At 43.6% G+C, this 23,647-nt stretch overlaps 1 protein-coding gene across 1 annotated transcript in view; it reads left to right on the top strand.

The window, feature by feature from the left end:
* ATR (ATR serine/threonine kinase) overlaps positions 1 to 23,647 on the top strand; it is a 1,835,177-nt gene that overhangs the window by 68,654 nt on the left and 1,742,876 nt on the right. The window contains exon 3 of the mRNA XM_044071973.1: positions 7,563 to 7,715. Coding sequence (XP_043927908.1) covers positions 7,563 to 7,715 — 153 coding nt within the window. The remainder of the gene's footprint in view (positions 1 to 7,562; positions 7,716 to 23,647) is intronic.

Genomic DNA, 23,647 nt, shown 5'->3' with positions numbered 1-23,647 from the left:
GCAGAAGGTAATAATAAAACACGAGCCTGTAGGTGTAAGCAGCAGCAGGTTTAAACCTGCTGCTGCTTACACCTACAGGCTCGTGTTTCATTATTACCTTCTGCCTCTTTGGGTGCCTGTTGTGGTTTTACTGGTTCTTGGTATAGTGGCACCCTTTCCTTGGAGTTTTTGTATCATGGAACTCCTAAACAAAGACATTGGTAACCTCCAAACTCTGGATCCCACCCAGTTCAGGTTTGTGAAAGGCAGATCATGCCTCCTGACCCTGATTGACTTCTTTGAGGCAGTCACCAAAGCCGTGGATGAGGGTAAGGTGGTTCACACAGCCTATCTTGACCTCGCCAAGGCTTTCGACACCATCCCCCTTTCTGGAATTATAGTTAAACTCCCTAAACTAGGTATAAATCCCTACTTCACAAGATGGGTTGCCAACTGGCTCACTGACAGAACCCACACTGTAAAAGTTGCAGACTCCAAATCTGACCTCAAGGCAGTGACAAGTGGAGTGCCACAGGGTTCCGTCCTGGGACCTCTCCTATTTGGTATCTACTTCTCTGAAGTACAGGCTAACACTAGGAGCCATAGTCAAGTCCCCAAATGATGTGGACATCCTACAGAAGGGCCTCACTGAGACAGATTCCTGGTGTCAATGCCATGGCCTCAAGCTCAATGTCAAAAAGTGCAGTGTCATCCCCTTTGGTAAAAACTCTGTACCCATGAACTACCACATAGGCAGCAGTCTACTTAACACCGAATGCGTGATAAGAGACCTTGGGACCCAGGTGGACAGTAGTCTCTCCTTTGATAGTCACATCGCCACAGTAGTCAGGAATTCCTATGTGGCACACCTCATCATTAAAGGGTTCTCATCCAGGGAAAAAGAGGTCATTGTTCCCCTCTACTTGTCACTCATTAGACCCATTATAGCGTGCAACGCCCCTTTTGGAATGTAACTCACAAGACATCTGCAGCAGCTGGAAGGGCCACAGAAGTACCTCACAAAGAGGATTACTGGCCTCGAACAAGTGCCCTACACTGGCTGCCTCAAAAAACTCCGGCTTTACTCTGTAGCATATCGCCTACTCCGAGGTGATCTCTGCCTAACATATAAAGCTATGTCAAACCCAGAGCTGTTGGACATGGTACACCTAAAGAAATCCCAATCCCTCCAAGACACACTCTAGGGACCTAAACCTTGTCACCACAATAAACGGGACACGCTGGAGGGATAGATTCCTTTCCCTGAGACTTCCTATACTCTGGAACAAGCTACCCATCTATGTCAAGCAAAGTTCTTCATTAGCACTCTTCAAGAAAAATTTTGATGAGTGGATGGGAAATAGAAAATACACCCCGGGGATCACTTCTTTGTCTCTGCTGGACAGTGGCACAGGAAAATAACTTTCTTGGGTGGCTAGGCTTACGTAGACCCTTGGGCCGATAGCCTAGTACCTACCTATGAACCTTATTTTATATATAAAATATGTGTGTGTATTTAGCTTCATCATACTATAATTCACAATCTGCATTCAAACTGGAACCTTAGTTTGAGAGACAGCCTTACAGAACTATCTGCAAATATATAGAGCTGAGTGTACTTTTCTGTATTATTCTGTATTATAGAGCTAAATTGTTTGCTTAGATATCTGTTGTGTGTGTGTGTGTGTGTGTGTGTGTGTGTGTGTGTGTATATATATATATATATAATCTATGAACAGTATATATTTTTTGGCTTTATAATTTGCACATTCCTCACATCTGTGTTGAAACTGGTCCCCCCCCCTCCCAGTTCTTGGTTGTAGTTTAAATTTGGTGGCTTTTGCAGTGCCTGCCCCACTGTGGATTTGATCTAAGACACTCCCCCAGGCCCATCTCTTTACCGCATTCTACATAATTAACCCTTTCTGCACTTGCTTTTAGTCCTTTTTAACTTAATTACATTTTTTCAAACTGTGTGTGGACTAATATTGCTACATATTCAAGTGTGCCAGCTTGCACTGCATGAGAATTGTATTTACTACTGCTTTTGCTACTTTTCTGAAAAAAAAAAAAAAATTATCTGCTTTTACTGTACTTGTGTTTCTTCCTACTTTATTTTGCTTTTGCGTCATCTTAAAAGTACTCAATTGTATTTATTACTGCTTGGTGTAACTCATTTTAAGCCTTTTAGTTTCAACACTTGGGCTTCAGACCAGTTGTTTTACATTGAGAGGGTTTGTGGTCTGCCTTGTAGTGGCAGAACAGGTAGCTTACATCCTTCTAAGTTGGGAACTGCTGATTGAGGGCTCAGTGTCGGTTATTCTAAAAGTGTATTAATTCTGGTTTAAGCACTTGGGCTTTCAGGCCAGTTATCTTACATTTAAGTGGGTTCGTGGTCTGCACTCTTGTGGGAGGAGAGGCTGGACTCTGCCCTTCTGAGCTGGGAATTTCTGGTTAAAGTCTTATAGTGCATGCATATCTGAACGGCTTCTTACTGAAATTGGTACACCTTGTTTGCTGTAGCATAGACTAGATCCAGGCCTGCTGAATCTAGCTTTGTTTGTATGCTTGCTGTTTGTTTGCTTATTTCCTTGGAACGCTAGTTCCACCTAAAACGCGGATTCTCAGTGCTTCTGTGGATCCCTAGTGATATCTGCATTGCTTACTGTACTTATTTCCTTGTTTCACTTGAAAGAAAGTTACTGTTTGTCGTTTTTGCATTTAAGTTACCTGTAACACATTGCACTTAAGTTACCTGGCTGCTCACTAAAGCAATTGTATAAGTCAGCACTAAAAATTAAAAGCACTACACCCTCACTCCCCATTGGCCCTTGTTTTCAATTCTAAAGGAATTCCCAATATTATTCTAGCATGTCCAAAGGTCAGTTGTCAATCTCCTCTCCGGTCCAGCTGGTGAACCTGGGAATCTTGAGGCAATGTTACAACTGCCTCATGTACACAGACAACCCTCTCCTCCTCCCAACAAATTCCAACACATGTGAGAGATGCAACCATATAGCCAAACTGGAGGCTAAGCTCTCTCAACTCAGTACTGGCATAACCAGTCAGGAGGAGAAGGAAACCACACTCACTACAATTCCAGTCTCACATAGACCTACCACGAAAGCAAACCAAACACGTAGTCACACAAAAACGTACTCTGAGGCTCTAAATAAAGATCTGCCTAAGCAGCAGAGACCTCCAAAGCAGACACCCAAGCAACCGCTACCCCAAAACAAAACACATGCAACACATATCTCACAAAGCCAGTGTGCCGAACAGTCACAGCCCTTAAGGCTAAACAACACACCTGGTACACTTGTAATAGGTGACTCTATCGTCAGGCACACTGACGTCCTGCTCACCAGGCTGAACAAGGAGAAGGTCACTGTGAGCAGCCTGTCGGGTGCTAGGATCCGCCACATAACACAAGCACTCGGGTCACTCCAAGGCAAGTACAAATATGACTCAGTCATTGTCCATGTCGGTGTGAATGACCTAAGACTACCTCCCTGGACTACATGAAAAGAGACATAGAGGAGCTCTCTGAGCATGTAGTCCAGGCCAGTATGACCCTGACCTTGAGTAGCATCTTACCCTCGCCAAGAATGATGCCACAATATGAAGACAAGATTATCAATTTCAACAATTGGCTTAAGTACTGGTGTCATTCAAAGGGGATCCAATGCCTGTCAGCCTGGAATGATATGCTCGACAAGCCACGATGCTTCGCTAGGGACGGCTTGCACCTGTCACCCCTGGGCTTTCGGATATTTGCAAAGGCTCTTGCTACCCCCATAGTGCCTTTTTTAGGCAAGGCTCAAAAGACAAACCCACCTCCATAGGTATCACAAGGGATAAGAAACTAAGAGTAATGCTACTCATCGCCAGAAATCTAAACCTGAAGATGCACGCACTTGAAACTCTCTGTAACACGGAGAACATCAATATTTGTGCAGTAACAGAAACCTGGTTCAGGGCCCCCGAGAGCACCCCAGCACTACCAGGTTATACCTCATACCATTCTTTTTGGCCCCAAAACTTGGACCGAACCACAAAAGGAGGGAGAGTATCGATATTCATCAAAGATACCCACACCTCCAGGTTGGTGGCAAAGCACGAAGCATCAGAGACTATCCATGTGCAACTAACAGTGGGTAAAACTGCCTTCCAGTTTATAGCCTGCTACAGACCACCCTCCCAAACCCAGGAACCCCACTCTGCCTTCCTGAGAACACTGGAAAATATGAAGGTCTCTCCAAACACCATTATATTGGGCGACTTCAACTACCCAAACATAGACTGGGAGCATTACTCTACCTCCAACACCCAAAGGTTCCTAGAATTCATAAACTCAAATGCTATGGAACAACTTGTTACCACTCCCATAAGAGGGGAAAACATACTGAACCTGATCATCACCAACATGGGGACTCTATGCTCCAGACCAGAAGTGTATCCCTCACCTGGTAAGATCAGACCATAAACTGATCTCACTGGATATTCACATCCCGACCCCACCCCCTGCCAAGAAAACCACAGTGAAAAACTTCTCTAAAGCAAATTTCACACTCCTCAAAACCGAGGTGGAATCCTTCAAAGCCCCCGGGCCTATGGAAAATACGGCCCAGACCGCAGAATCCTTTATAAATGCATTCTGTGAACACCTTCAGGAATGCATGGATCATGCAATCCCAAATAAAACCAAGACCCAATCCTCCAAAGGCAGACATCTTGTCTGGTGGACCCCAGCCATAAACAAACTATACAATAGAAGGAGGAAGCTACTACATGATAGAGCAAAATCCCAAAGGGAAGGCATCTCTGATCAGTTAAGGGCACTCATAAAATCGTCTAAGGCCAGCTTCGAGAGAAAAATTGCACAGGACACTAAGGATAATCACAAGGCTTTCTTTAGTTATGTTAGGAACCTGGGCGGGAATTCCCAGATATGCTCAGAATTAGTCCAAAATGACAAAAAATACACCTAACCCACAGACATTCCCAACATCCTAGCTGACAGGATCAGCGCAAACTCCCCCCCCCCCCCCACCAAAAGGGCAAATATCTATCCCAGCAGAGTGCTGCCCCCCTGACATCTCAGATGCTCAGGTAAGAGCCGCCCTCTCAAAAGCAAAAAACACAGCATCAATGGGACCAGACTGTGTCCCGGGCTGCATCCTACATGAACTCCAAGAAGAGCTAAACCCAAACATAAAACTACTGTTCAATCTCAGCCTTACTACAGGATATGTACCCAAAGAGTGGCATACATCAACAGTGGTCCCTCTCCACAGCTTAAATATAAACCCCTATGTCACTAGATGGTTTGCACACTGGTTCAAGGACAGAACCCACATGGTTAGAATTGCTGGAGCCATGTCAGACTCCAAACCAGTTACAAGTGGCGTCCCACAAGGCTCAGTCCTGGGACCTCTCTTGTTCGGTATATATTTCTCGGAGGTACAGGCCAACACAGAAGGACTGTGGCTGATCAAGTTCGCAGATGACTGCAAACTGGGCTCCATAATCTACTCTCCAGCCGACACAAACATCCTCCAAAAGGGCCTCATAGAAACAGACAACTGGTGCCAGAGCCATGGCCTCAAGCTAAACGCCAAAAAGTGTATAGTCATCCCTTTTGGCAAAAACAAAGTGCCCACAAATTACCACATAGGTGGTAATCCTGGGAACCCAAGTTGATAGCAGTCTCTCATTTGACAACCACGTGGCCAAAGTGGTTAGAAAAACATTTTATATAGCCCAACTAATCATGAAGGGATTCACATCTAGATTAGGGGAGGTCATCGTGCCTCTTTACTCATCCCTCATCAGGCCCATAATCGAGTACAATGCCCCTTTTGGGATGTACCTTACCAAACACCTGCAGCAACTGGAAAGACCCCAAAAGTACCTCACCAAGAGGATCAAAGGGCTCAAATTAGATGCCATATGCTGCCTGGTAAAAGAAACTCCAGCTCTACTCAGTGGCATACCACCTGCTCAGAGGCGACCTGTGCCTGATGTATAAAGCCATGTCCAAACTGGAATTAAGGGACATGCTGCACCTCAAAAAATCCAAATCCCATCGAGCTACACGCTCGAGAGACTTGAACCTCAGCACTGAAATAAATAGGACATGCTGGAGGGACAGATTCATAACCCAGAGGCTCCCTTCACTCTGGAATAAAATCCCAGTCCAGGTTAGGCAGAGTCCCTCATTGACTCTCCTCAAAAGGAATCTTGATGAGTGGATGGGAGATCGTAGGTTTACCCCGGGTATCACTTCTGTGTCACTGTTAGACAGAGGCACAGTATACTAACCTCGAAAAAGGGCATAGCAAAATTAATTTAAAATGGGTGGCGAAAGCCAAACATACTCTGGCTAGGCTTATAAATGCCCTAGGGCAGATAGCCTAGTATGAACCTATAATAGTAATACTATATCCATGCAGCCTTAAAACTTTAGGACCACTACAGTACCCTAGCTGTATTTTGCGGTTACTTTTACTCCTCTTATTGCCTTTTATTGTGTATTTCTATGTGCCTGCATTTAAGCCATCTTGTATTTCTAGATGACTGCAGTTAGACCAACTTGTTAATAAATATTTATGTATGCCTGCTGTGTCATGATTTTATAACCATGCTTGTTTGTTTCTTGCAAGCCTTCTTGCTCATCTCAAAAGTACAAGTGACAATTTTCAGTGCGTACAGGCTGTACTCCATTGGACATACATAGTCAACAAATTAAGTAGTATTTTCAGTATACTGCAGTGTGAAGAGGTCTCTTTCATCCATGTTTGTTTCAGAAAGCACGGATTAGTTTGGCATATACTCAGTAAGTAGATTGTGTGATTTGTGGTTAGATTTGTTTATCTGGAGATTTTGTATTACTAATTGGAATATCTTGAGAACTGGTCAAAGAAGTGTGCTTGGTTTTGACAAATGACTGTAGAAGAAATTACATGAAATATGGTTTGGGATAGGTGGAATTTTGATATATGTAACAGTGTTTGGTAACACAAACATTTTTGTGTTCTTAATTGCATTTGTAATAACAGACATTTGGAGTTTTTGTACTCTTGCTCTGGCCTTCAGAAACTGAGAAATGCAGCACCTTGACTTCTTCTTCTTTCGGCTTTTCCCGGTTAAGGGTCGCCACAGCAGATCATTTGTCCACTCATGATTGGCAGTGGAGTTTTACGGTGTCGAGTTGCCAGCCTGGCACCCAACCTTCCACAGAAGGCATACACATGCACACACTTACACCTAGGGCCAATTTAGTGTGTCCAATCCACCTACTGCATGTCTTTGGGATGTGGGAGGAAACCAGAGCACCTGGAGGAAACCCATGCGACCACGGGGAGGACATGCAGACTCCGCACAGAAGGCACTCCAGCCGAGAATTGAACCGGGGAACCTCTTGTTGTAAGGCAACAACGCTAACCGCTGCACCACCATGGCCACCCCACTATAAATCATACATAATGCATGAATAAAGTAACTGTGTGTGTGTTTTAATTTGTATTTCATGTTATATGAGTGTTGCACAGCCTTTTTGAAAAGTATATATTTTTTTTTAGTCATTTTAGAACTTTGCAAGAAAAGTGATGCTCTGCCACCTTCTGTGATGCTGCTCGATTTTATTCAGCAGATCATAAAGTCGTCTCCTTTGATGTTTGTGAACGCCCTTGGGGGCATCCAGCAGCAAGCTGAAGTTGAGCATAATTGCATAGGTGAGTGACAACCACACTTTCTAAGTTGCAAATCTTTATTTGACTTGAGGGCTTGCGGTTTTGTAGCAAATGAAACGTATTGGCACTCCTTACAAACTATGTGAGTGTAAGCAGTCGAGTAGGATGGTTGGTTCAGTGCATCATATGTTACTCTTGGTGATATTCAGTCCTGAAACATAAATTGCAAATGAGATGTCAGTCCATGCATATTCAGGAATGCTGGTTTTGATGGTGTGGTCTTGTAGCCATACTGTGAAGTGGGTGAATAATGCAGCGTTAAAAGGGGCTTTGTAGGATGAAGTAGTATTGTAGGTAGTTCTTCTGTCCATGTAAAACTTGTGAGATAAATGTACTGTGCAGGTACTCGTGTTTTTTTTTTTTTTTAATGGAGGAAGATTTTCCAGCATTCCATTTTCTGTAGTGTACTCAGTGTGTGTGTGTGTGTGTGTGTGTGTGTGTGTGTGTGTGTGTGTGTGTGTACTAGCTGCAGTTGGTCACTGTCACACATTTGTTAATTACATTTAGATTTTAGAGGTTCATAGGTATATACTAGGCTAACAACCACTGAGGCCTTCATAAGCCTAGCCAAGTATCCCAAATATAATCCTGAAAGTTAATGAGCTGTAGAGGTTTATTTTAATGCATTATATCTTGGTGATGCCTCCAAACATTACTGCAGTTGCATCTTAGTGACACTTCTAGGTTTCAAATATTGTTTTAGTAATTTCCAAACTATGTACCATACAAACTAATAGACTACTCCATCTTAAAGCTTGTATGATGGCAAACACATTTGTATTGCAAATCGGGAGACAAGCAGAAGTAACCTTACCAAATGTTGTACTGGCCAGCACAAAGTAAATACCAAAAGATGAACAAAGGCAGCAACCACCACCAAGTATAAAATCCAATGTTTTAATTAAACATATAAAACAAAAATAAAACGAGATACTCAGAACACTGACAGTTTGTCAGTGTTCTGAGTATCTCATTTTATTTTTGTTTTATATATTTAAAACGTTGGATTTTATACTTAGTGGTGGTTGCTGCCTTGGTTCATCATTTGGTATTTACATTTGTATTGAAATGTGATGGCTGGCTAGTGCAGCTAGAGATATATTGAGCGTTATTAGTAAGTTATTTATTTGTACTGTAATAATTTTAATATTTCTCAAGTATCTCTGTAATCAAGTGATACAGGCAGAAATAATTGGTCTCAAATGAGAGCTCACAGCTATGTGAAGAAAAATGCAGCTGGCGGTATGTGTTTGAAAGCCTTGATCTCTGTAACCAATTTTTACAACATTACAGAAATTAGTATTTACGGTTTATTGTGGCTCATAAAATCTAGTATAAGACCTAGAATTCTTAGTGCTGAATAGTTTGCCATTTATAATTTGCTAGTAACATTTGTGTTTCTAGAGAGATAAACATTTATTTGAATTGCAAGACTATGGGCCAGATTCAGGAAGCCTCCATGTAAGAGTTATAACTCTTATATGGAGGCTGCAGTTAAACGGTATGATGTCAGCATGTCATGCATATGCATGAGGTGCATGAGGCATGCTGAATCACACTGCAACTCTTACACGGACCGTGTAAGACAGTAGGGGGCGTGTCCGTTGGCTAAGCCCCGCAAGCGGGCACGCCCCCGGAAGTCTATAATGGCTGAAAGTAAACAGCCACGAGAAAGGCCATGGAAATGTGAATAAACACACTACACAACACATGCCCCCACAGACCAGCAATGTAAAGAGTGAAGAGATGTTATAAAATGAAAATAAAAACTGTTTTATTTTTTTTAAACCCCGTAAATGTTTGCTACTGTGTGCGCTCGTGTGCGCGGGTGTGCTACTAGCGCAACTGCAGTTAGCAATCCGTGGAAAAGGATATAAGAACTAAATATGCAAAGTAAGCCAAGAAGTAATAGCATAGTGGTAGAGTTGTCGGCTTGAGAGCAGTTAGGCAAAGTTCGAGCCCACACAACAACCTTTTTTTTTTTTTTGTAAATAAGCACTAAAAAGGCCCCTGACAGTATTGTACAAATGTAAAAGTATTTCCTTTTGTAAAATGGAATGAAATGGAGCATATATTTCCAAGTAATACAATAATAAAAATTGTTAGAAATGTACTGATAGCTAAACTGCAGTGAGACAGAGTGCCCGTAGCTAAGTAGTGTTTCACAAACTGCAAATTGCTTACCCATAGCTAAGCACTGGTTTAACAGGCTCAAACTGTGTGCAACTAGCTGTGCTTTAGTTTAACATGTGTGTTACTAGCCAATTAAGGTGTAACCCAGCGCACACCGTTTACGCGACGCGCCCACAAGCTAACCGGGCGGCAAGATGTGTGAGCTCCGCGCAAACGAGCGCAGACCTGGTTTTAAGTGCTTAAAAGTGCTTTTGGCATGTTTGATTGACAGGTCCTGAAGTCATTTCTAGACAGTCATAAAACTTAAAATTCAGTGGTCAGATTCAAACCAGGATACCATGCACTAGAGTCAAGGTACTAAACCACTAAGCCATGACAGCAGTACTTAGAAATGCAGAAATAGCATATATATAGGATGAAATCCAAAATGGAGCATGATAAAGCAGTTTCTGTGAAGTAGATACAATTCTAAACCGGCCAATCATAGAAATGTGCGGGAAAATCGGCATATATAAGCCCCATAGGCGGGAATACACAGCATAAACAATTGTAGAATAGACCTGCAGGCAGAATGAGTGGAGTAGGGGAGGGACGTTGCTTTCGAGCACAGCAGTGGGGCGTTGAGGAGTCCAGATACATGGTCTGGCTCCTAGTTCACCATCACGAGGCCCAACTCATGCAGGGCCAGGTCTCATGGGGAGTGTACAGGGCGGAGGCATGGGACCAGTTGGCTTATGATCTTACTAATGCTACTGGGATTCCACGCACTGGTGAGCAGGTCCATCACCACCATGCGGACCTGAAGCGACGCAAGCAAGACCAGTTGACCCAATGGATCCAGGAGGCCCGGGATATGCCCAACGCCCCACTACTGAGTAAGTTACATTTTACTTATGTATGTAAGGAATTCAACTAGCTGATACCATGGAGATGTGTATCCCAGTATTACTTGTTTTGTATTACAGCTGCAGGTGTCCGCTCTATGAATCGCCAGGCACATGACCGCAGGCTGGTGCGGCTGCGCCACCATGCAGGTTAGTAACCCCACCTAGTACTTGTAAATAAATATTATAGTGTAGCATGTAGCAGAACACTGCAGTGTATTGATTAAAAGTAATAGAATGTACAAGCAACAAGTGAAAGTCTGCAGGTATGGCTGCAACAAGTTCATCAGTATGCAAGTGAAACTGGAAATATAAGTGATAGAAATAAATAGTGCTGTAATACAGATGTCCCACCATTAATTAAATGTAGTATAACCTGCAGTAGTCTCAAGAGTACAGCTTCAGAATCTGAGGTAATCACATGTGAGATGTATCCCCTGTTGAAATGCTGAATCATGACAGAAGTGAGGCTGCTAGAAAATGTTTGAATCACCACAGGTCTAATATGTGAACAAAGCCTAGAAGTACCAACCTGAACTGTGAAATTGCAGGATGTGTGAGAGTAACAGAAAGGGTCATGTATCAATGAATAAAGTAGTAATAACTCCTGAATATATAAGCTTCAGTGTGGTTCTACATAACTAAATGCATGTGGGAATTAAAACTTAACATCCCAAACTGATTTCAGTGTGTCTGACTCTTGAATGTTCAGGCCAAAATCTGTATATGGTGATCACAGTCAGCAATTTGCAGATAGAATGAATGATTGTCTGACATACTAAACATCCATAGTTGTCCCCTTCCCTGTCATCAAAGTGTAGCAGGATGATGTATCTGATCAAATTCAAAATAACTAGGATAGTGATGCATCTGTAACAGGTCTAGCATGACAGTCAAGCAGGATGATGTATCTGATCAAATTCAAAATAACTAGGATAGTGATGCATCTGTAACAGGTCTAGCATGACAGTCAAGTAAAAATCATTTGGAAACTATCGCCCACAAGTTAATTGTGTTTCTATTACAAATGTATATCAATGTATAATTTATGAATGTGTCATCATTTTCTTTCTCCACCCCACCCTATAATTGCAAATTAAAAAACTCACTAAATATTGGTATGTGAACATTTCATTAACCATGGACATTTGTCCTGTTTTAAAAATATATGCATGTCTGTTGTTGCATGTGCCCTGTTCATACCTGCAAACCTGATGGCCTGTTGCCATTAATCAACCCTGCATGTTGTTTGATTGTGTATTTCCGTTCAAATAATGCATGTGATATTGATATGCCCGTTGTTCAATGGTGTTAATATCTGGGTGTTTGTTTAATGGGAATACCAATGCATGCTGTTACAACTAATTTGAATGGAATAATATGCCACTAACCCAAACTAACATAACATACTCACAAACCTAGAACGCTTGGGAAGGCAGGTCCCAGCAGACCCACCTCTCCCACCTCAGCTGGCGAGTGCACCTGGCACTAGTGCCCAGGCCGGACCCTCCTCCGGAGGCCCTGTGCCACCTTTGGGTGGAAGCGCTGCAGGGGATGGGGCCCGTCCCCCCTCTGCAAGCGTGGCCGGAGGAGCACGTCCACTCACCCTCCAAGGTGTCCGGTCTGTGGTGCGAAGGGAGATCCAAGACTCTGTTCTTGGGCCCCTACGCCAGCTTGAGGCCCAGGTGGCACAGCTTACGGGCATGCCCGTTGTCCCGCCTGCACAGCCCCGTCCTGGGCTGTGAAGGAACAGTCGCAACTACCTATGGGTGAGGATATCAGTTCCACTGTTGCCATCTGTGGGCTCATGTGCCCTGGATATCCCAACCTCCGTCCCCGTCAATTGTGTAACCCCCCCACATGTGTCATACACCGCCCCTGTATGCATCTTGTCTGTCTTGTCTGTTAACCTACCCAACCTACCTCCCCAGCTATACCGACTACCTCGCCTGACATACCACTCTCACCTGATAAAAAAAAAAAAAAAAAGGGCACTCTGTACCCACAAAAAAATTACGCCCCATACATAGCTGTCCATGTTGCACACATGTCCGCTGGACATTGAAACTGTTAATTACAATTGGCTGTACAACAGGTATTAATGTTGTCCTGACACCTCTCTCAGGGGTGGAAGGTTCCAAATGTCACACCAAATTGCATACAAATGCACAGCTGTTGCTGAGAGACATGGGCAGCTATGGGCCTTACCTACATCCTTCCTGCAAATTCCAAGCTTGTTTCCCTACTGTCTTACCCTCTTTGTGACCCCTTTTTCACCACTTTCCTGTCGCCCCTTTTTCTTTTCTTTCAAAGAAAATAGCACGGGTGTGCGCTTGTGTCTGGAGCTCACCGCCAGTCAAGATGCGTGAGCTCACAAACGAGCGCAGACCTGGTTTTAAATGCTTAAAAGTGCCTTTGGCACTTTTGATTGACAGGTCCTGTACTCATTTCAAAAGAAAAATAAATACCCACTGTCAGTCTCGAACCCAGGACCTTGGTAACACTAGTCTGTATGACCTACCACTAAGCCATGACTCTCATACAAGAACATAGTGCTAAAATATATATAACATGTAATAGTAGGAATCAATATAAAGGCAATATAGGATGTGTACTACCCAAAACATGTCAGGTAGATTTTAATGCCTGAATTACTGGATTCCCATACTAGTTTAGTGTTCACGGAAACAGCCCTGCTAATTGTTAGCTTGTACATAATAATGTAAGGTAATGTACATATATGAAAGTATTATATGTACACATATATATATATATATATATATATATATATATATATATATATATATATTAATACATATGAAATATAGTGGTAGGTGTCAGTATTCACACACACTCACTACAGGAAACAGTGAAAATAAATGCAGCAACCACAATCTACAACACAGCCTGACTTCTGTGAGACTTAATAACCCTTTTAACTGCGTAAAGGTGCCTTCAGCACTTTGACAGGTCCTATACTCAGTTTGAAAGAAAAATAAATTCCTACTGTCAGTCTCGAACCCAGGACCCTGGTAGCACTAGTCTGTATGACCTACCACTAAGCCATGACTCTCATACAAGAACATAGTGCTAAAATAAATATAACATGTAATAGTAGGAATCAATATAAAGGCAATATAGGATGTGTACTACCCAAAGCATGTCAGGTAGATTTTTAATGCCTGAATTACTGGATTCCCATACTAGTTTAGTGTTCACGGAAACAGCCCTGCTAATTGTCAGCTTGTACATAATAATGTAAGGTAATGTACATATATGAAGGTATGTATATGTACACATACATACATACATATATAGATATATATATATATATATATATATATATATATATATATATTAATACATATGAAATATAGTGGTAGGTGTCAGTATTCATACACACTCACTACAGGAAACAGTGAAGATAAATGCAGCAACCAGAATCTGCAACACAGCCTGACTCCTGTGAGACCTACTAACCCCTTTAACTGCTTAAAGGTGCCTCTAGCACTTTGATAGGCCCTGTACTCAATTTGAAAGCAAAATATAAGCACACTAGTAGGCCCTACCACAAGACCATTGTAACACTAGTCTGTATGACCTACCAGTAAGCCATGACTCTCATACAGGAATATAGTGCTAAAATAAGTAGAACATGTAATAGTAGGAGTGAAGATAAAGGCAATGCATATCTGAACTGCTTCTTACTGAAGTTGGTGCGCCTTGTTTGCTGTGGCATAAACTGGATTCGGGCCTGCTGGATCTAGCTTTGTTTGTGTAACTTGAGCACTAATCCAGACATTCTCTAAAGTATTCAATTGTATTTATTACTGCTTGGTTGTAACTTGATTAAAGTGTAGCTATCATTCTAAGTCTTTTGGATTAAGCACTTGGGCTTCAGACCAGTTGTTTTACATTAGGAAGGTTTGTGGCAAGCGCTGTGGTGGCAGGACAGGTAGCTTTCATCCTTCTAAGTTGGGAACTGCTGATTGAGAGCCCAGTGTCCAAGTGTATTAGTTCTGGTTTAAGTACTTGGGCTTCAACCCAGTTATTTTACATTAAGAAGGTTCGTGGTCTGCACTCTTGTGGGAGAAGAGGCTGGACTCTGCCCTTCTGAGCTGGGAATTTCTGGTTAAAGGTTTATAGTGCCTGAATGTTTGAACTGCATCTTACTGAAATTGGTACACCTTGTTTGCTGTAGCAGAGACTAGATCCAGGCCTGCTGAATCTAGCTTTGTTTATATGCTTGTTGTTTGTTTGCTTGTTATTTCCCTGGAACGCTAATTCCACCTAATACGCGGCTTCTCAGCACTTCTGTGGATCACTAGTGATATCTGCATTGCTCACTGTACTTATTTCTTTGTTTCACTTGAAAGAAAGTTACTGTTTGTCGTTTTTGCATTTAGTTACTTGTAACACATTGCACTCAAGTTACCTGGCACTTGCTCACTAAAGCAATTATATAAGTCAGCACTAAAAATTAAAAGCACTACACCCTCACTCCCCACTGGCCCTTGTTTTCAATTAAGGAATTCCCAATATTATTCTAGCATGTCCAAAGGTCAGTTGTCAATCTCCTCTCCGGTCCAGCTGGTGAATCTGGGAATCTTGAGGCAATGTTATAACTGCCTCATGTACACAGACAACCCTCTCCTCCTCCCACATAACACAAATACTTGCGAGAGATGCAGCTATTTAGCCAAACTGGAGGCTGAGCTCTCTCAACTCAGGACTGGCAAGACCAGACAGGAGGAGAAGGCAACTACACACACCACAAAACCAGCCTCACATAATGCTACCACACCACTGAATCAAACACATAAACACACAAAGACATACTCGGAGGCTCTGAGTAAAAATTTACCTAAACAGCAGAGGCCTCCAAAGCAGACACCTAAACAACTGCTACCTCAAGACACCCCACAAGCAACACATACACCACAAAATCAGTGTGCAAAGCAGTCACAGCCCTTAAGGCCAAATACAACACCAAACATACTTGTCATAGGTGACTCCATAGTCAGACACACTGACTTCCCACTCACCAGGCTGAACAAGTAGAGGGTCACAGTAAGCTGCCTATCGGGCGCTAGAATCCACCACATAACACAAGCACTCGGGTCACTCCACGGCAAGTACAAATATGACACAGTCATTGTCCATGCTGGTGTGAACGACCTGAGACTTACCTCCCTGGACTACATGAAAAGAGACATAGAGGAGCTCTCTGATTATGTAGCCCAGGCAGGTATGACCCTGACCCTGAGCAGTATCCTTCCTTCACCAAGAATGATGCCACAATATAGAGACAAGATGATCAGCTTTAACAATTGGCTTAATGTCTGGTGTCATTCAAAGGGGATCCAGTGTCTGTCTGCCTGGGATGACATGCTTGACAAGCCACGCTGCTTCGCAAGGGATGGCGTGCACCTATCACCCCTGGGATTCCGGATATTGGCTAAGGCTCTTGCCACCCCCATAGTGCCTTTTTTAGGCAAGGCTCAAATTCTAAACCTACCACCCTAGAAAACAAAAATGGGAAGAAACTGAGGGTAATGCTGCTCAATGCCAGAAGTCTAAATCTCAAATGCACGCACTCGAGGCCCTTCTCAGTATGGAGAACATCGATGTCTGTGCTGTAACTGAAACCTGGTTCAAGGCTCCTGAGAGCACCCCGCACTATTAGGTTTTACCTCATATCATGCCCGCCCCAAAACCCGGACCACACCACAAAGGGGGTATCCATATTCATAAAGGATACCCACACCTCCAGGTTGGTGGCAACGACTAAGCTTCGAAACCATCCAGGTGCAACTAACCATAGGCAAAACTGCTCTACAAATTGTAGCATGCTACAGGCCACCCTCTCAAACTCAGGAACCCCACACAGCCTTCCTGAAGACACTGGAGGGTATAAATGTATCTCCAAACACCATCATATTGGGTGACTTCAACTACCCGAATATAGACTGGGAACATTACTCAAGCCCTAACTTTCTAGCCCAACGGTTCCTGGAGTTCATAAATTAGATGCCATGGAACAGCTAGTCACTGTTCCCGAGAGGAGAAAATATACTAGATCTCATTATCACAAACATGGGGACAAAATGCTCCACACCATATCCCTCATTGGTGAGATCTGATCATAAACTAATCTCACTGGAAATCCACATCCCGCCCCCCCCCCCAACAAAAAGACCACAGTGAAGAACTTCTAAAGCAAACTTCACACTACTCAAGACTGGTGTGGTATCCTTCAAGGCCCCTGAGCCAGTGGAAACCACAACCCAAGCTGCGGAAGCCCTTACAAATGCCTTCTATGAACACCTCCAGGACTGCATGGATCAGGCAATCCCAAATAAAACCAAGACTCTTTCCACAAAGGGCAAACGTCCAGTCTGGTGGACCCCAGCCATTAACAAACTTTACAATAAGAGGAGAAAGCTATTACATGATAGAACAAAATCCATACAAGGGAAGTCACCCCTGATCATTATTAGTAAAAAAATACGAGCACTCATAAAATCAACTAAGGCCAATTTTGAGAGAAAATTGCCATGGATTCAAAGGACAATCATAAGGCCTTTTTCAGCTATGTTAGGAACCTGGGTGGAAACTCCCAGATATGCTCAGAATTAGTCCAAAATGATACAAAAATCACTGAACCCACAGACATTGCCAACATACTGGCAGACAGGTTCAGTGCAAACTTCACCCCCTCTCCCCCCCTAAAGGAGAGATAACTATCCCAGTGGAGTGTAGCCTCCCAGACATCTCAAATGCGCAGGTGAAAGCTGCTCTCTCTAAAGCTAAAAACACAGCATCAATGGGATCGGATGGTGTCCCCGGCTGTGTGCTACATGAGCTAAATGAGGAATTAAAGCCGCACATAAGGCAGCTGTTTAATCTCAGCCTTACCACAGGATACGTGCCCAAGGAGTGGCGTACGGCAACTGTGGTCCCACTCCACAAAGGCGGTGCCTCTACGGACCCTGGTAATTACCCCATAAGCTTAACAAGTCTAGTCTGCAAAGCTATGGAGAGGATCATAATGGAGCTCATAAACAAAGATATAGGGGACTTGCAGACATTGGACCCGACCCAGTTTGGCTTTGTCAAGGGCAGATCATGCCTTTTGAACTTGGTCGACTTCTTCGAAACAGTCACCAAGGCCATTGATGAGGGAAAGGCAGTCCATACAGCCTACCTTGACCTTGCAAAGCTTTCGACACAATACCCCACTCGGGTATTGTAGAAAAACTTACCAGCTTAAATGTAAACCCATATGTCACAAGATGGGTTGCAAACTGGCTTAAGGACACAACCCACAGGGTTAGAGTTGCTGGCGCTATGTCAGACTCCAAGCCGGTCACAAGTGGTGTCCCACAGGGCTCGGTCCTTGGCCCCCTATTGTTCGGCATCTACTTCTCAGAAGTACAGGCCAACATGGGAGGACTTTGGCTGACAAAGTTTGCAGACGATTGCAAACTGGGCGCCATAGTGGAAAGGGCATCGGACACGGATATCCTTCAGAAGGGACTCACAGAAACAGATAGCTGGTGCCAGAACCATGGCCTGAAGTTAAACGCCAAAAAATGTATAGTCATACCCTTCAGGCAAAACAAGGTAACCCCAAGCTACCATATAGGTGGCAATCCACTAAGCACAGAAGAGGTTATCAGGGACCTGGGGACCCAGGTTGACAGTGGCCTTTCTTTTGACACTCACATTGCTAAAGTGGTTAGAAAGACCTTCTACATTGCCCACCTGATCATGAAGGGATTCACATCCAGATCTAGTGAGGCCATTGTTCCCTTGTACTCTTCACTTATCAGACCAATGATCGAGTACAATGCCCCATTCGGGATGTATCTCACCCGACATCTGCAGCAATTGGAGAGACCCCAAAAGTTCCTCACCAAAAGGATAAAGGGACTCCAAAATCTGTCATATGCTGCCAGATTGAAGAAACTCCAGCTCTATTCAGTCGCATACCGTCTGCTCGGAGGTGACATGTGCCTGACCTACAAGGCCATGTCCAACCCGGAATTAATGGACATGCTCCACCTCAAAAAATCCAAATCCAACAAAACCACTAGAGCAAGCGACTTAAACCTTAGCACGGATATAAAAAGGACGTGCTGGAGGGATAGATTTATCACTCAGAGACTCCCTATGCTGTGGAATAAAATCCCGGTCCATGTAAGGCAGAGCACCTCGCTGGCTCTGTTCAAGAGAAATCTTGACTTGTGGATGGGAGATCGTAGGTTTACCCTGAATCATCTCTGTGTCACTGCTGGACAGAGGCACAACAAACTAATGGGTACAGTATTTTTTCATATAAGGGGTGGCATAAGCCACAAAACTTTGGGCTAGGCTTATAAATGCCTTGGGGCAGATAGCCTAGTATAAACCTATGAACCTAATATAGAATGTGTACTACCCAAAGCATGTTAGGCAGACTTTTACTGTCCCAATTACTGGATTCCCTTACTAGTTTAGTGTCAACAGAAACAGCCCTGCTAATTGTTAGCTTGTACCCAATAATGTCAGCTAATGTACATATATGAAAGTATGTATATGTACACACACACACACACACACATATATATATATATATATATATATATATATATATATACCAATACATATGAAATATAATTGTAGGTGTCAGTATGCATACACACTCACTACAGGGAACAGGTGAGAGAAATGCAGCAACCTGAATTTACAACACAGCATGAAGCATGAGAGACGTACTAACCTTCACACTCACAGAAAACTGTCGACAGCATACCAGCATGGTCCATGCCCTTACAATCTGAAATGGCAACGCCTATCTCACATACCCTTTTATAGCACTGTCCTGAAATCACAGTGAGACATGCAATCAGTACACAACTGGCTGCATGCAATTAGCAAATGCTGCCTTACAATTGGTGCAGAGGCCATCACATGGACCTATGCAGATACCTACAAAAGCATGCAGTACTCCCACTCCACACATGCAATACATTCATTGCACAAAACCGACAGAGAAAGAGAGAGAGAGAGAGACAGAGATAGAAAAAAAAAAGAAATCAAGACAGCCAGCAACAAAACCAGCAGCAGCAAACAGCAAGTAGCACCACTGACACAGCAACAGCTGACACAAACACAGGTAATGCAAAGTAGCAGGTTAATACTGTGTTTACTGTGAAACCTCAAATGTATCATAGTTCACTATCTATAGGTATGTCCATGAGATAGGTTGTGTGTACATAGTCCTGATATATATACATATGTAATATTGCTGTACATGTCGTCCATACTTAAAACTTCCATAGCTTAGAACACAAGGCCAGTTGTGCATATGATGTGAACGACCTGAGACTTACCTCCCTGGACTACATGAAAAGAGACATAGAGGAGCTCTCTGATTATGTAGCCCAGGCAGGTATGACCCTGACCCTGAGCAGTATCCTTCCTTCACCAAGAATGATGCCACAATATAGAGACAAGATGATCAGCTTTAACAATTGGCTTAATGTCTGGTGTCATTCAAAGGGGATCCAGTGTCTGTCTGCCTGGGATGACATGCTTGACAAGCCACGCTGCTTCGCAAGGGATGGCGTGCACCTATCACCCCTGGGATTCCGGATATTGGCTAAGGCTCTTGCCACCCCCATAGTGCCTTTTTTAGGCAAGGCTCAAATTCTAAACCTACCACCCTAGAAAACAAAATGGGAAGAAACTGAGGGTAATGCTGCTCAATGCCAGAAGTCTTAATCTCAAAATGCACGCACTCGAGGCCCTTCTCAGTATGGAGAACATCGATGTGTGTGCTGTAACTGAAACCTGGTTCAAGGCTCCTGAGAGCACCGCGCGACTATTAGGTTTTACCTCATATCATGCGTTCCGCCCCAAAACCGGACCACACCACAAAAGGGGGGGGGTATCCATATTCATAAAGGATACCCACACCTCCAGGTTGGTGGCAACGCACGAAGCTTCGGAAACCATCCAGGTGCAACTAACCATAGGCAAAACTGCTCTACAAATTGTAGCATGCTACAGGCCACCCTCTCAAACTCAGGAACCCCACACAGCCTTCCTGAAGACACTGGAGGGTATAAATGTATCTCCAAACACCATCATATTGGGTGACTTCAACTACCCGAATATAGACTGGGAACATTACTCAAGCCCTAACTTTCTAGCCCAACGGTTCCTGGAGTTCATAAATTCAGATGCCATGGAACAGCTAGTCACTGTTCCCACGAGAGGAGAAAATATACTAGATCTCATTATCACAAACATGGGGACAAAATGCTCCACACCAGAAGTATATCCTCATTGGTGAGGTCTGATCATAAACTACTCTGACTGGAAATCCACATCCCGCCCCCACCCCAAACAAAAGACCACAGTGAAGAACTTCTAAAGCAAACTTCACACTACTCAAGACTGGTGTGGTATCCTTCAAGGCCCCTGAGCCAGTGGAAACCACAACCCAAGCTGCGGAAGCCCTTACAAATGCCTTCTATGAACACCTCCAGGACTGCATGGATCAGGCAATCCCAAATAAAACCAAGACTCTTTCCACAAAGGGCAAACGTCCAGTCTGGTGGACCCCAGCCATTAACAAACTTTACAATAAGAGGAGAAAGCTATTACATGATAGAACAAAATCCATACAAGGGAAGTCACCCCTGATCATTATTAGTAAAAAAATACGAGCACTCATAAAATCAACTAAGGCCAATTTTGAGAGAAAAATTGCCATGGATTCAAAGGACAATCATAAGGCCTTTTCAGCTATGTTAGGAACCTGGTGGAAACTCCCAGATATGCTCAGAATTAGTCCAAAATGATACAAAAATCACTGAACCCACAGACATTGCCAACATACTGGAAGACAGGTTCAGTGCAAACTTCACCCCCCTCTCCCCCCCTAAAGGAGAGATAACTATCCCAGTGGAGTGTAGCCTCCCAGACATCTCAAATGCGCAGGTGAAAGCTGCTCTCTCTAAAGCTAAAAACACAGCATCAATGGGATCGGATGGTGTCCCCGGCTGTGTGCTACATGAGCTAAATGAGGAATTAAAGCCGCACATAAGGCAGCTGTTTAATCTCAGCCTTACCACAGGATACGTGCCCAAGGAGTGGCGTACGGCAACTGTGGTCCCACTCCACAAAGGCGGTGCCTCTACGGACCCTGGTAATTACCGCCCCATAAGCTTAACAAGTCTAGTCTGCAAAGCTATGGAGAGGATCATAATGGAGCTCATAAACAAAGATATAGGGACTTGCAGACATTGGACCCGACCCAGTTTGGCTTTGTCAAGGGCAGATCATGCCTTTTGAACTTGGTCGACTTCTTCGAAACAGTCACCAAGGCCATTGATGAGGGAAAGGCAGTCCATACAGCCTACCTTGACCTTGCAAAGGCTTTGACACAATACCCCACTCGGTATTGTAGAAAAACTTACCAGCTTAAATGTAAACCCATATGTCACAAGATGGGTTGCAAACTGGCTTAAGGACACAACCCACAGGGTTAGAGTTGCTGGCGCTATGTCAGACTCCAAGCCGGTCACAAGTGGTGTCCCACAGGGCTCGGTCGTTGGCAACCTATTGTTCGGCATGCACTTCTCAGAAGTACAGGCCAACATGGGAGGAGTTTGGGTGACAAAGTTTGCAGACGATTGCAAACTGGGCCATAGTGGAAAGGCATCGGACACGGATATCCTTCAGAAGGGACTCACAGAAACAGATAGCTGGTGCCAGAACCATGGCCTGAAGTTAAACGCCAAAAAATGTATAGTCATACCCTTCAGGCAAAACAAGGTAACCCCAAGCTACCATATAGGTGGCAATCCACTAAGCACAGAAGAGGTTATCAGGGACCTGGGGACCCAGGTTGACAGTGGCCTTTCTTTGACACTCACATTGCTAAAGTGGTTAGAAAGACCTTCTACATTGCCCACCTGATCATGAAGGGATTCACATCCAGATCTAGTGAGGTCATTGTTCCCTTGTACTCTTCACTTATCAGACCAATGATCGAGTACAATGCCCCATTCGGGATGTATCTCACCCGACATCTGCAGCAATTGGAGAGACCCCAAAAGTTCCTCACCAAAAGGATAAGGACTCCAAAATCTGTCATATGCTGCCAGATTGAAGAAACTCCAGCTCTATTCAGTCGCATACCGTCTGCTCGGAGGTGACATGTGCCTGACCTACAAGGCCATGTCCAACCCGGAATTAATGGACATGCTCCACCTCAAAAAATCCAAATCCAACAAAACCACTAGAGCAAGCGACTTAAACCTTAGCACGGATATAAAAAGGACGTGCTGGAGGGATAGATTTATCACTCAGAGACTCCCTATGCTGTGGAATAAAATCCCGGTCCATGTAAGGCAGAGCACCTCGCTGGCTCTGTTCAAGAGAAATCTTGACTTGTGGATGGGAGATCGTAGGTTTACCCCGGGAATCATCTCTGTGTCACTGCTGGACAGAGGCACAACAAACTAATGGGTACAGTATTTTTTCATATAAGGGGTGGCATAAGCCACAAAACTTTGGGCTAGGCTTATAAATGCCTTGGGGCAGATAGCCTAGTATAAACCTATGAACCTAATATAGAATGTGTACTACCCAAAGCATGTTAGGCAGACTTTTACTGTCCCAATTACTGGATTCCCTTACTAGTTTAGTGTCAACAGAAACAGCCCTGCTAATTGTTAGCTTGTACCCAATAATGTCAGCTAATGTACATATATGAAAGTATGTATATGTACACACACACACACACATATATATATATATATATATATATATATATATATATATATATATATACCAATACATATGAAATATAATTGTAGGTGTCAGTATGCATACACACTC

The sequence above is a fragment of the Protopterus annectens genome, chromosome 5.part0 (genome assembly GCF_019279795.1).
Source record: "Protopterus annectens isolate FY-2018-M chromosome 5.part0, PAN1.0, whole genome shotgun sequence".
Taxonomy (NCBI): domain Eukaryota; kingdom Metazoa; phylum Chordata; order Ceratodontiformes; family Protopteridae; genus Protopterus; species Protopterus annectens.
Note: the sequence above shows the minus strand (reverse complement) of the source record. Positions and strands in the feature narration are given on the sequence as shown.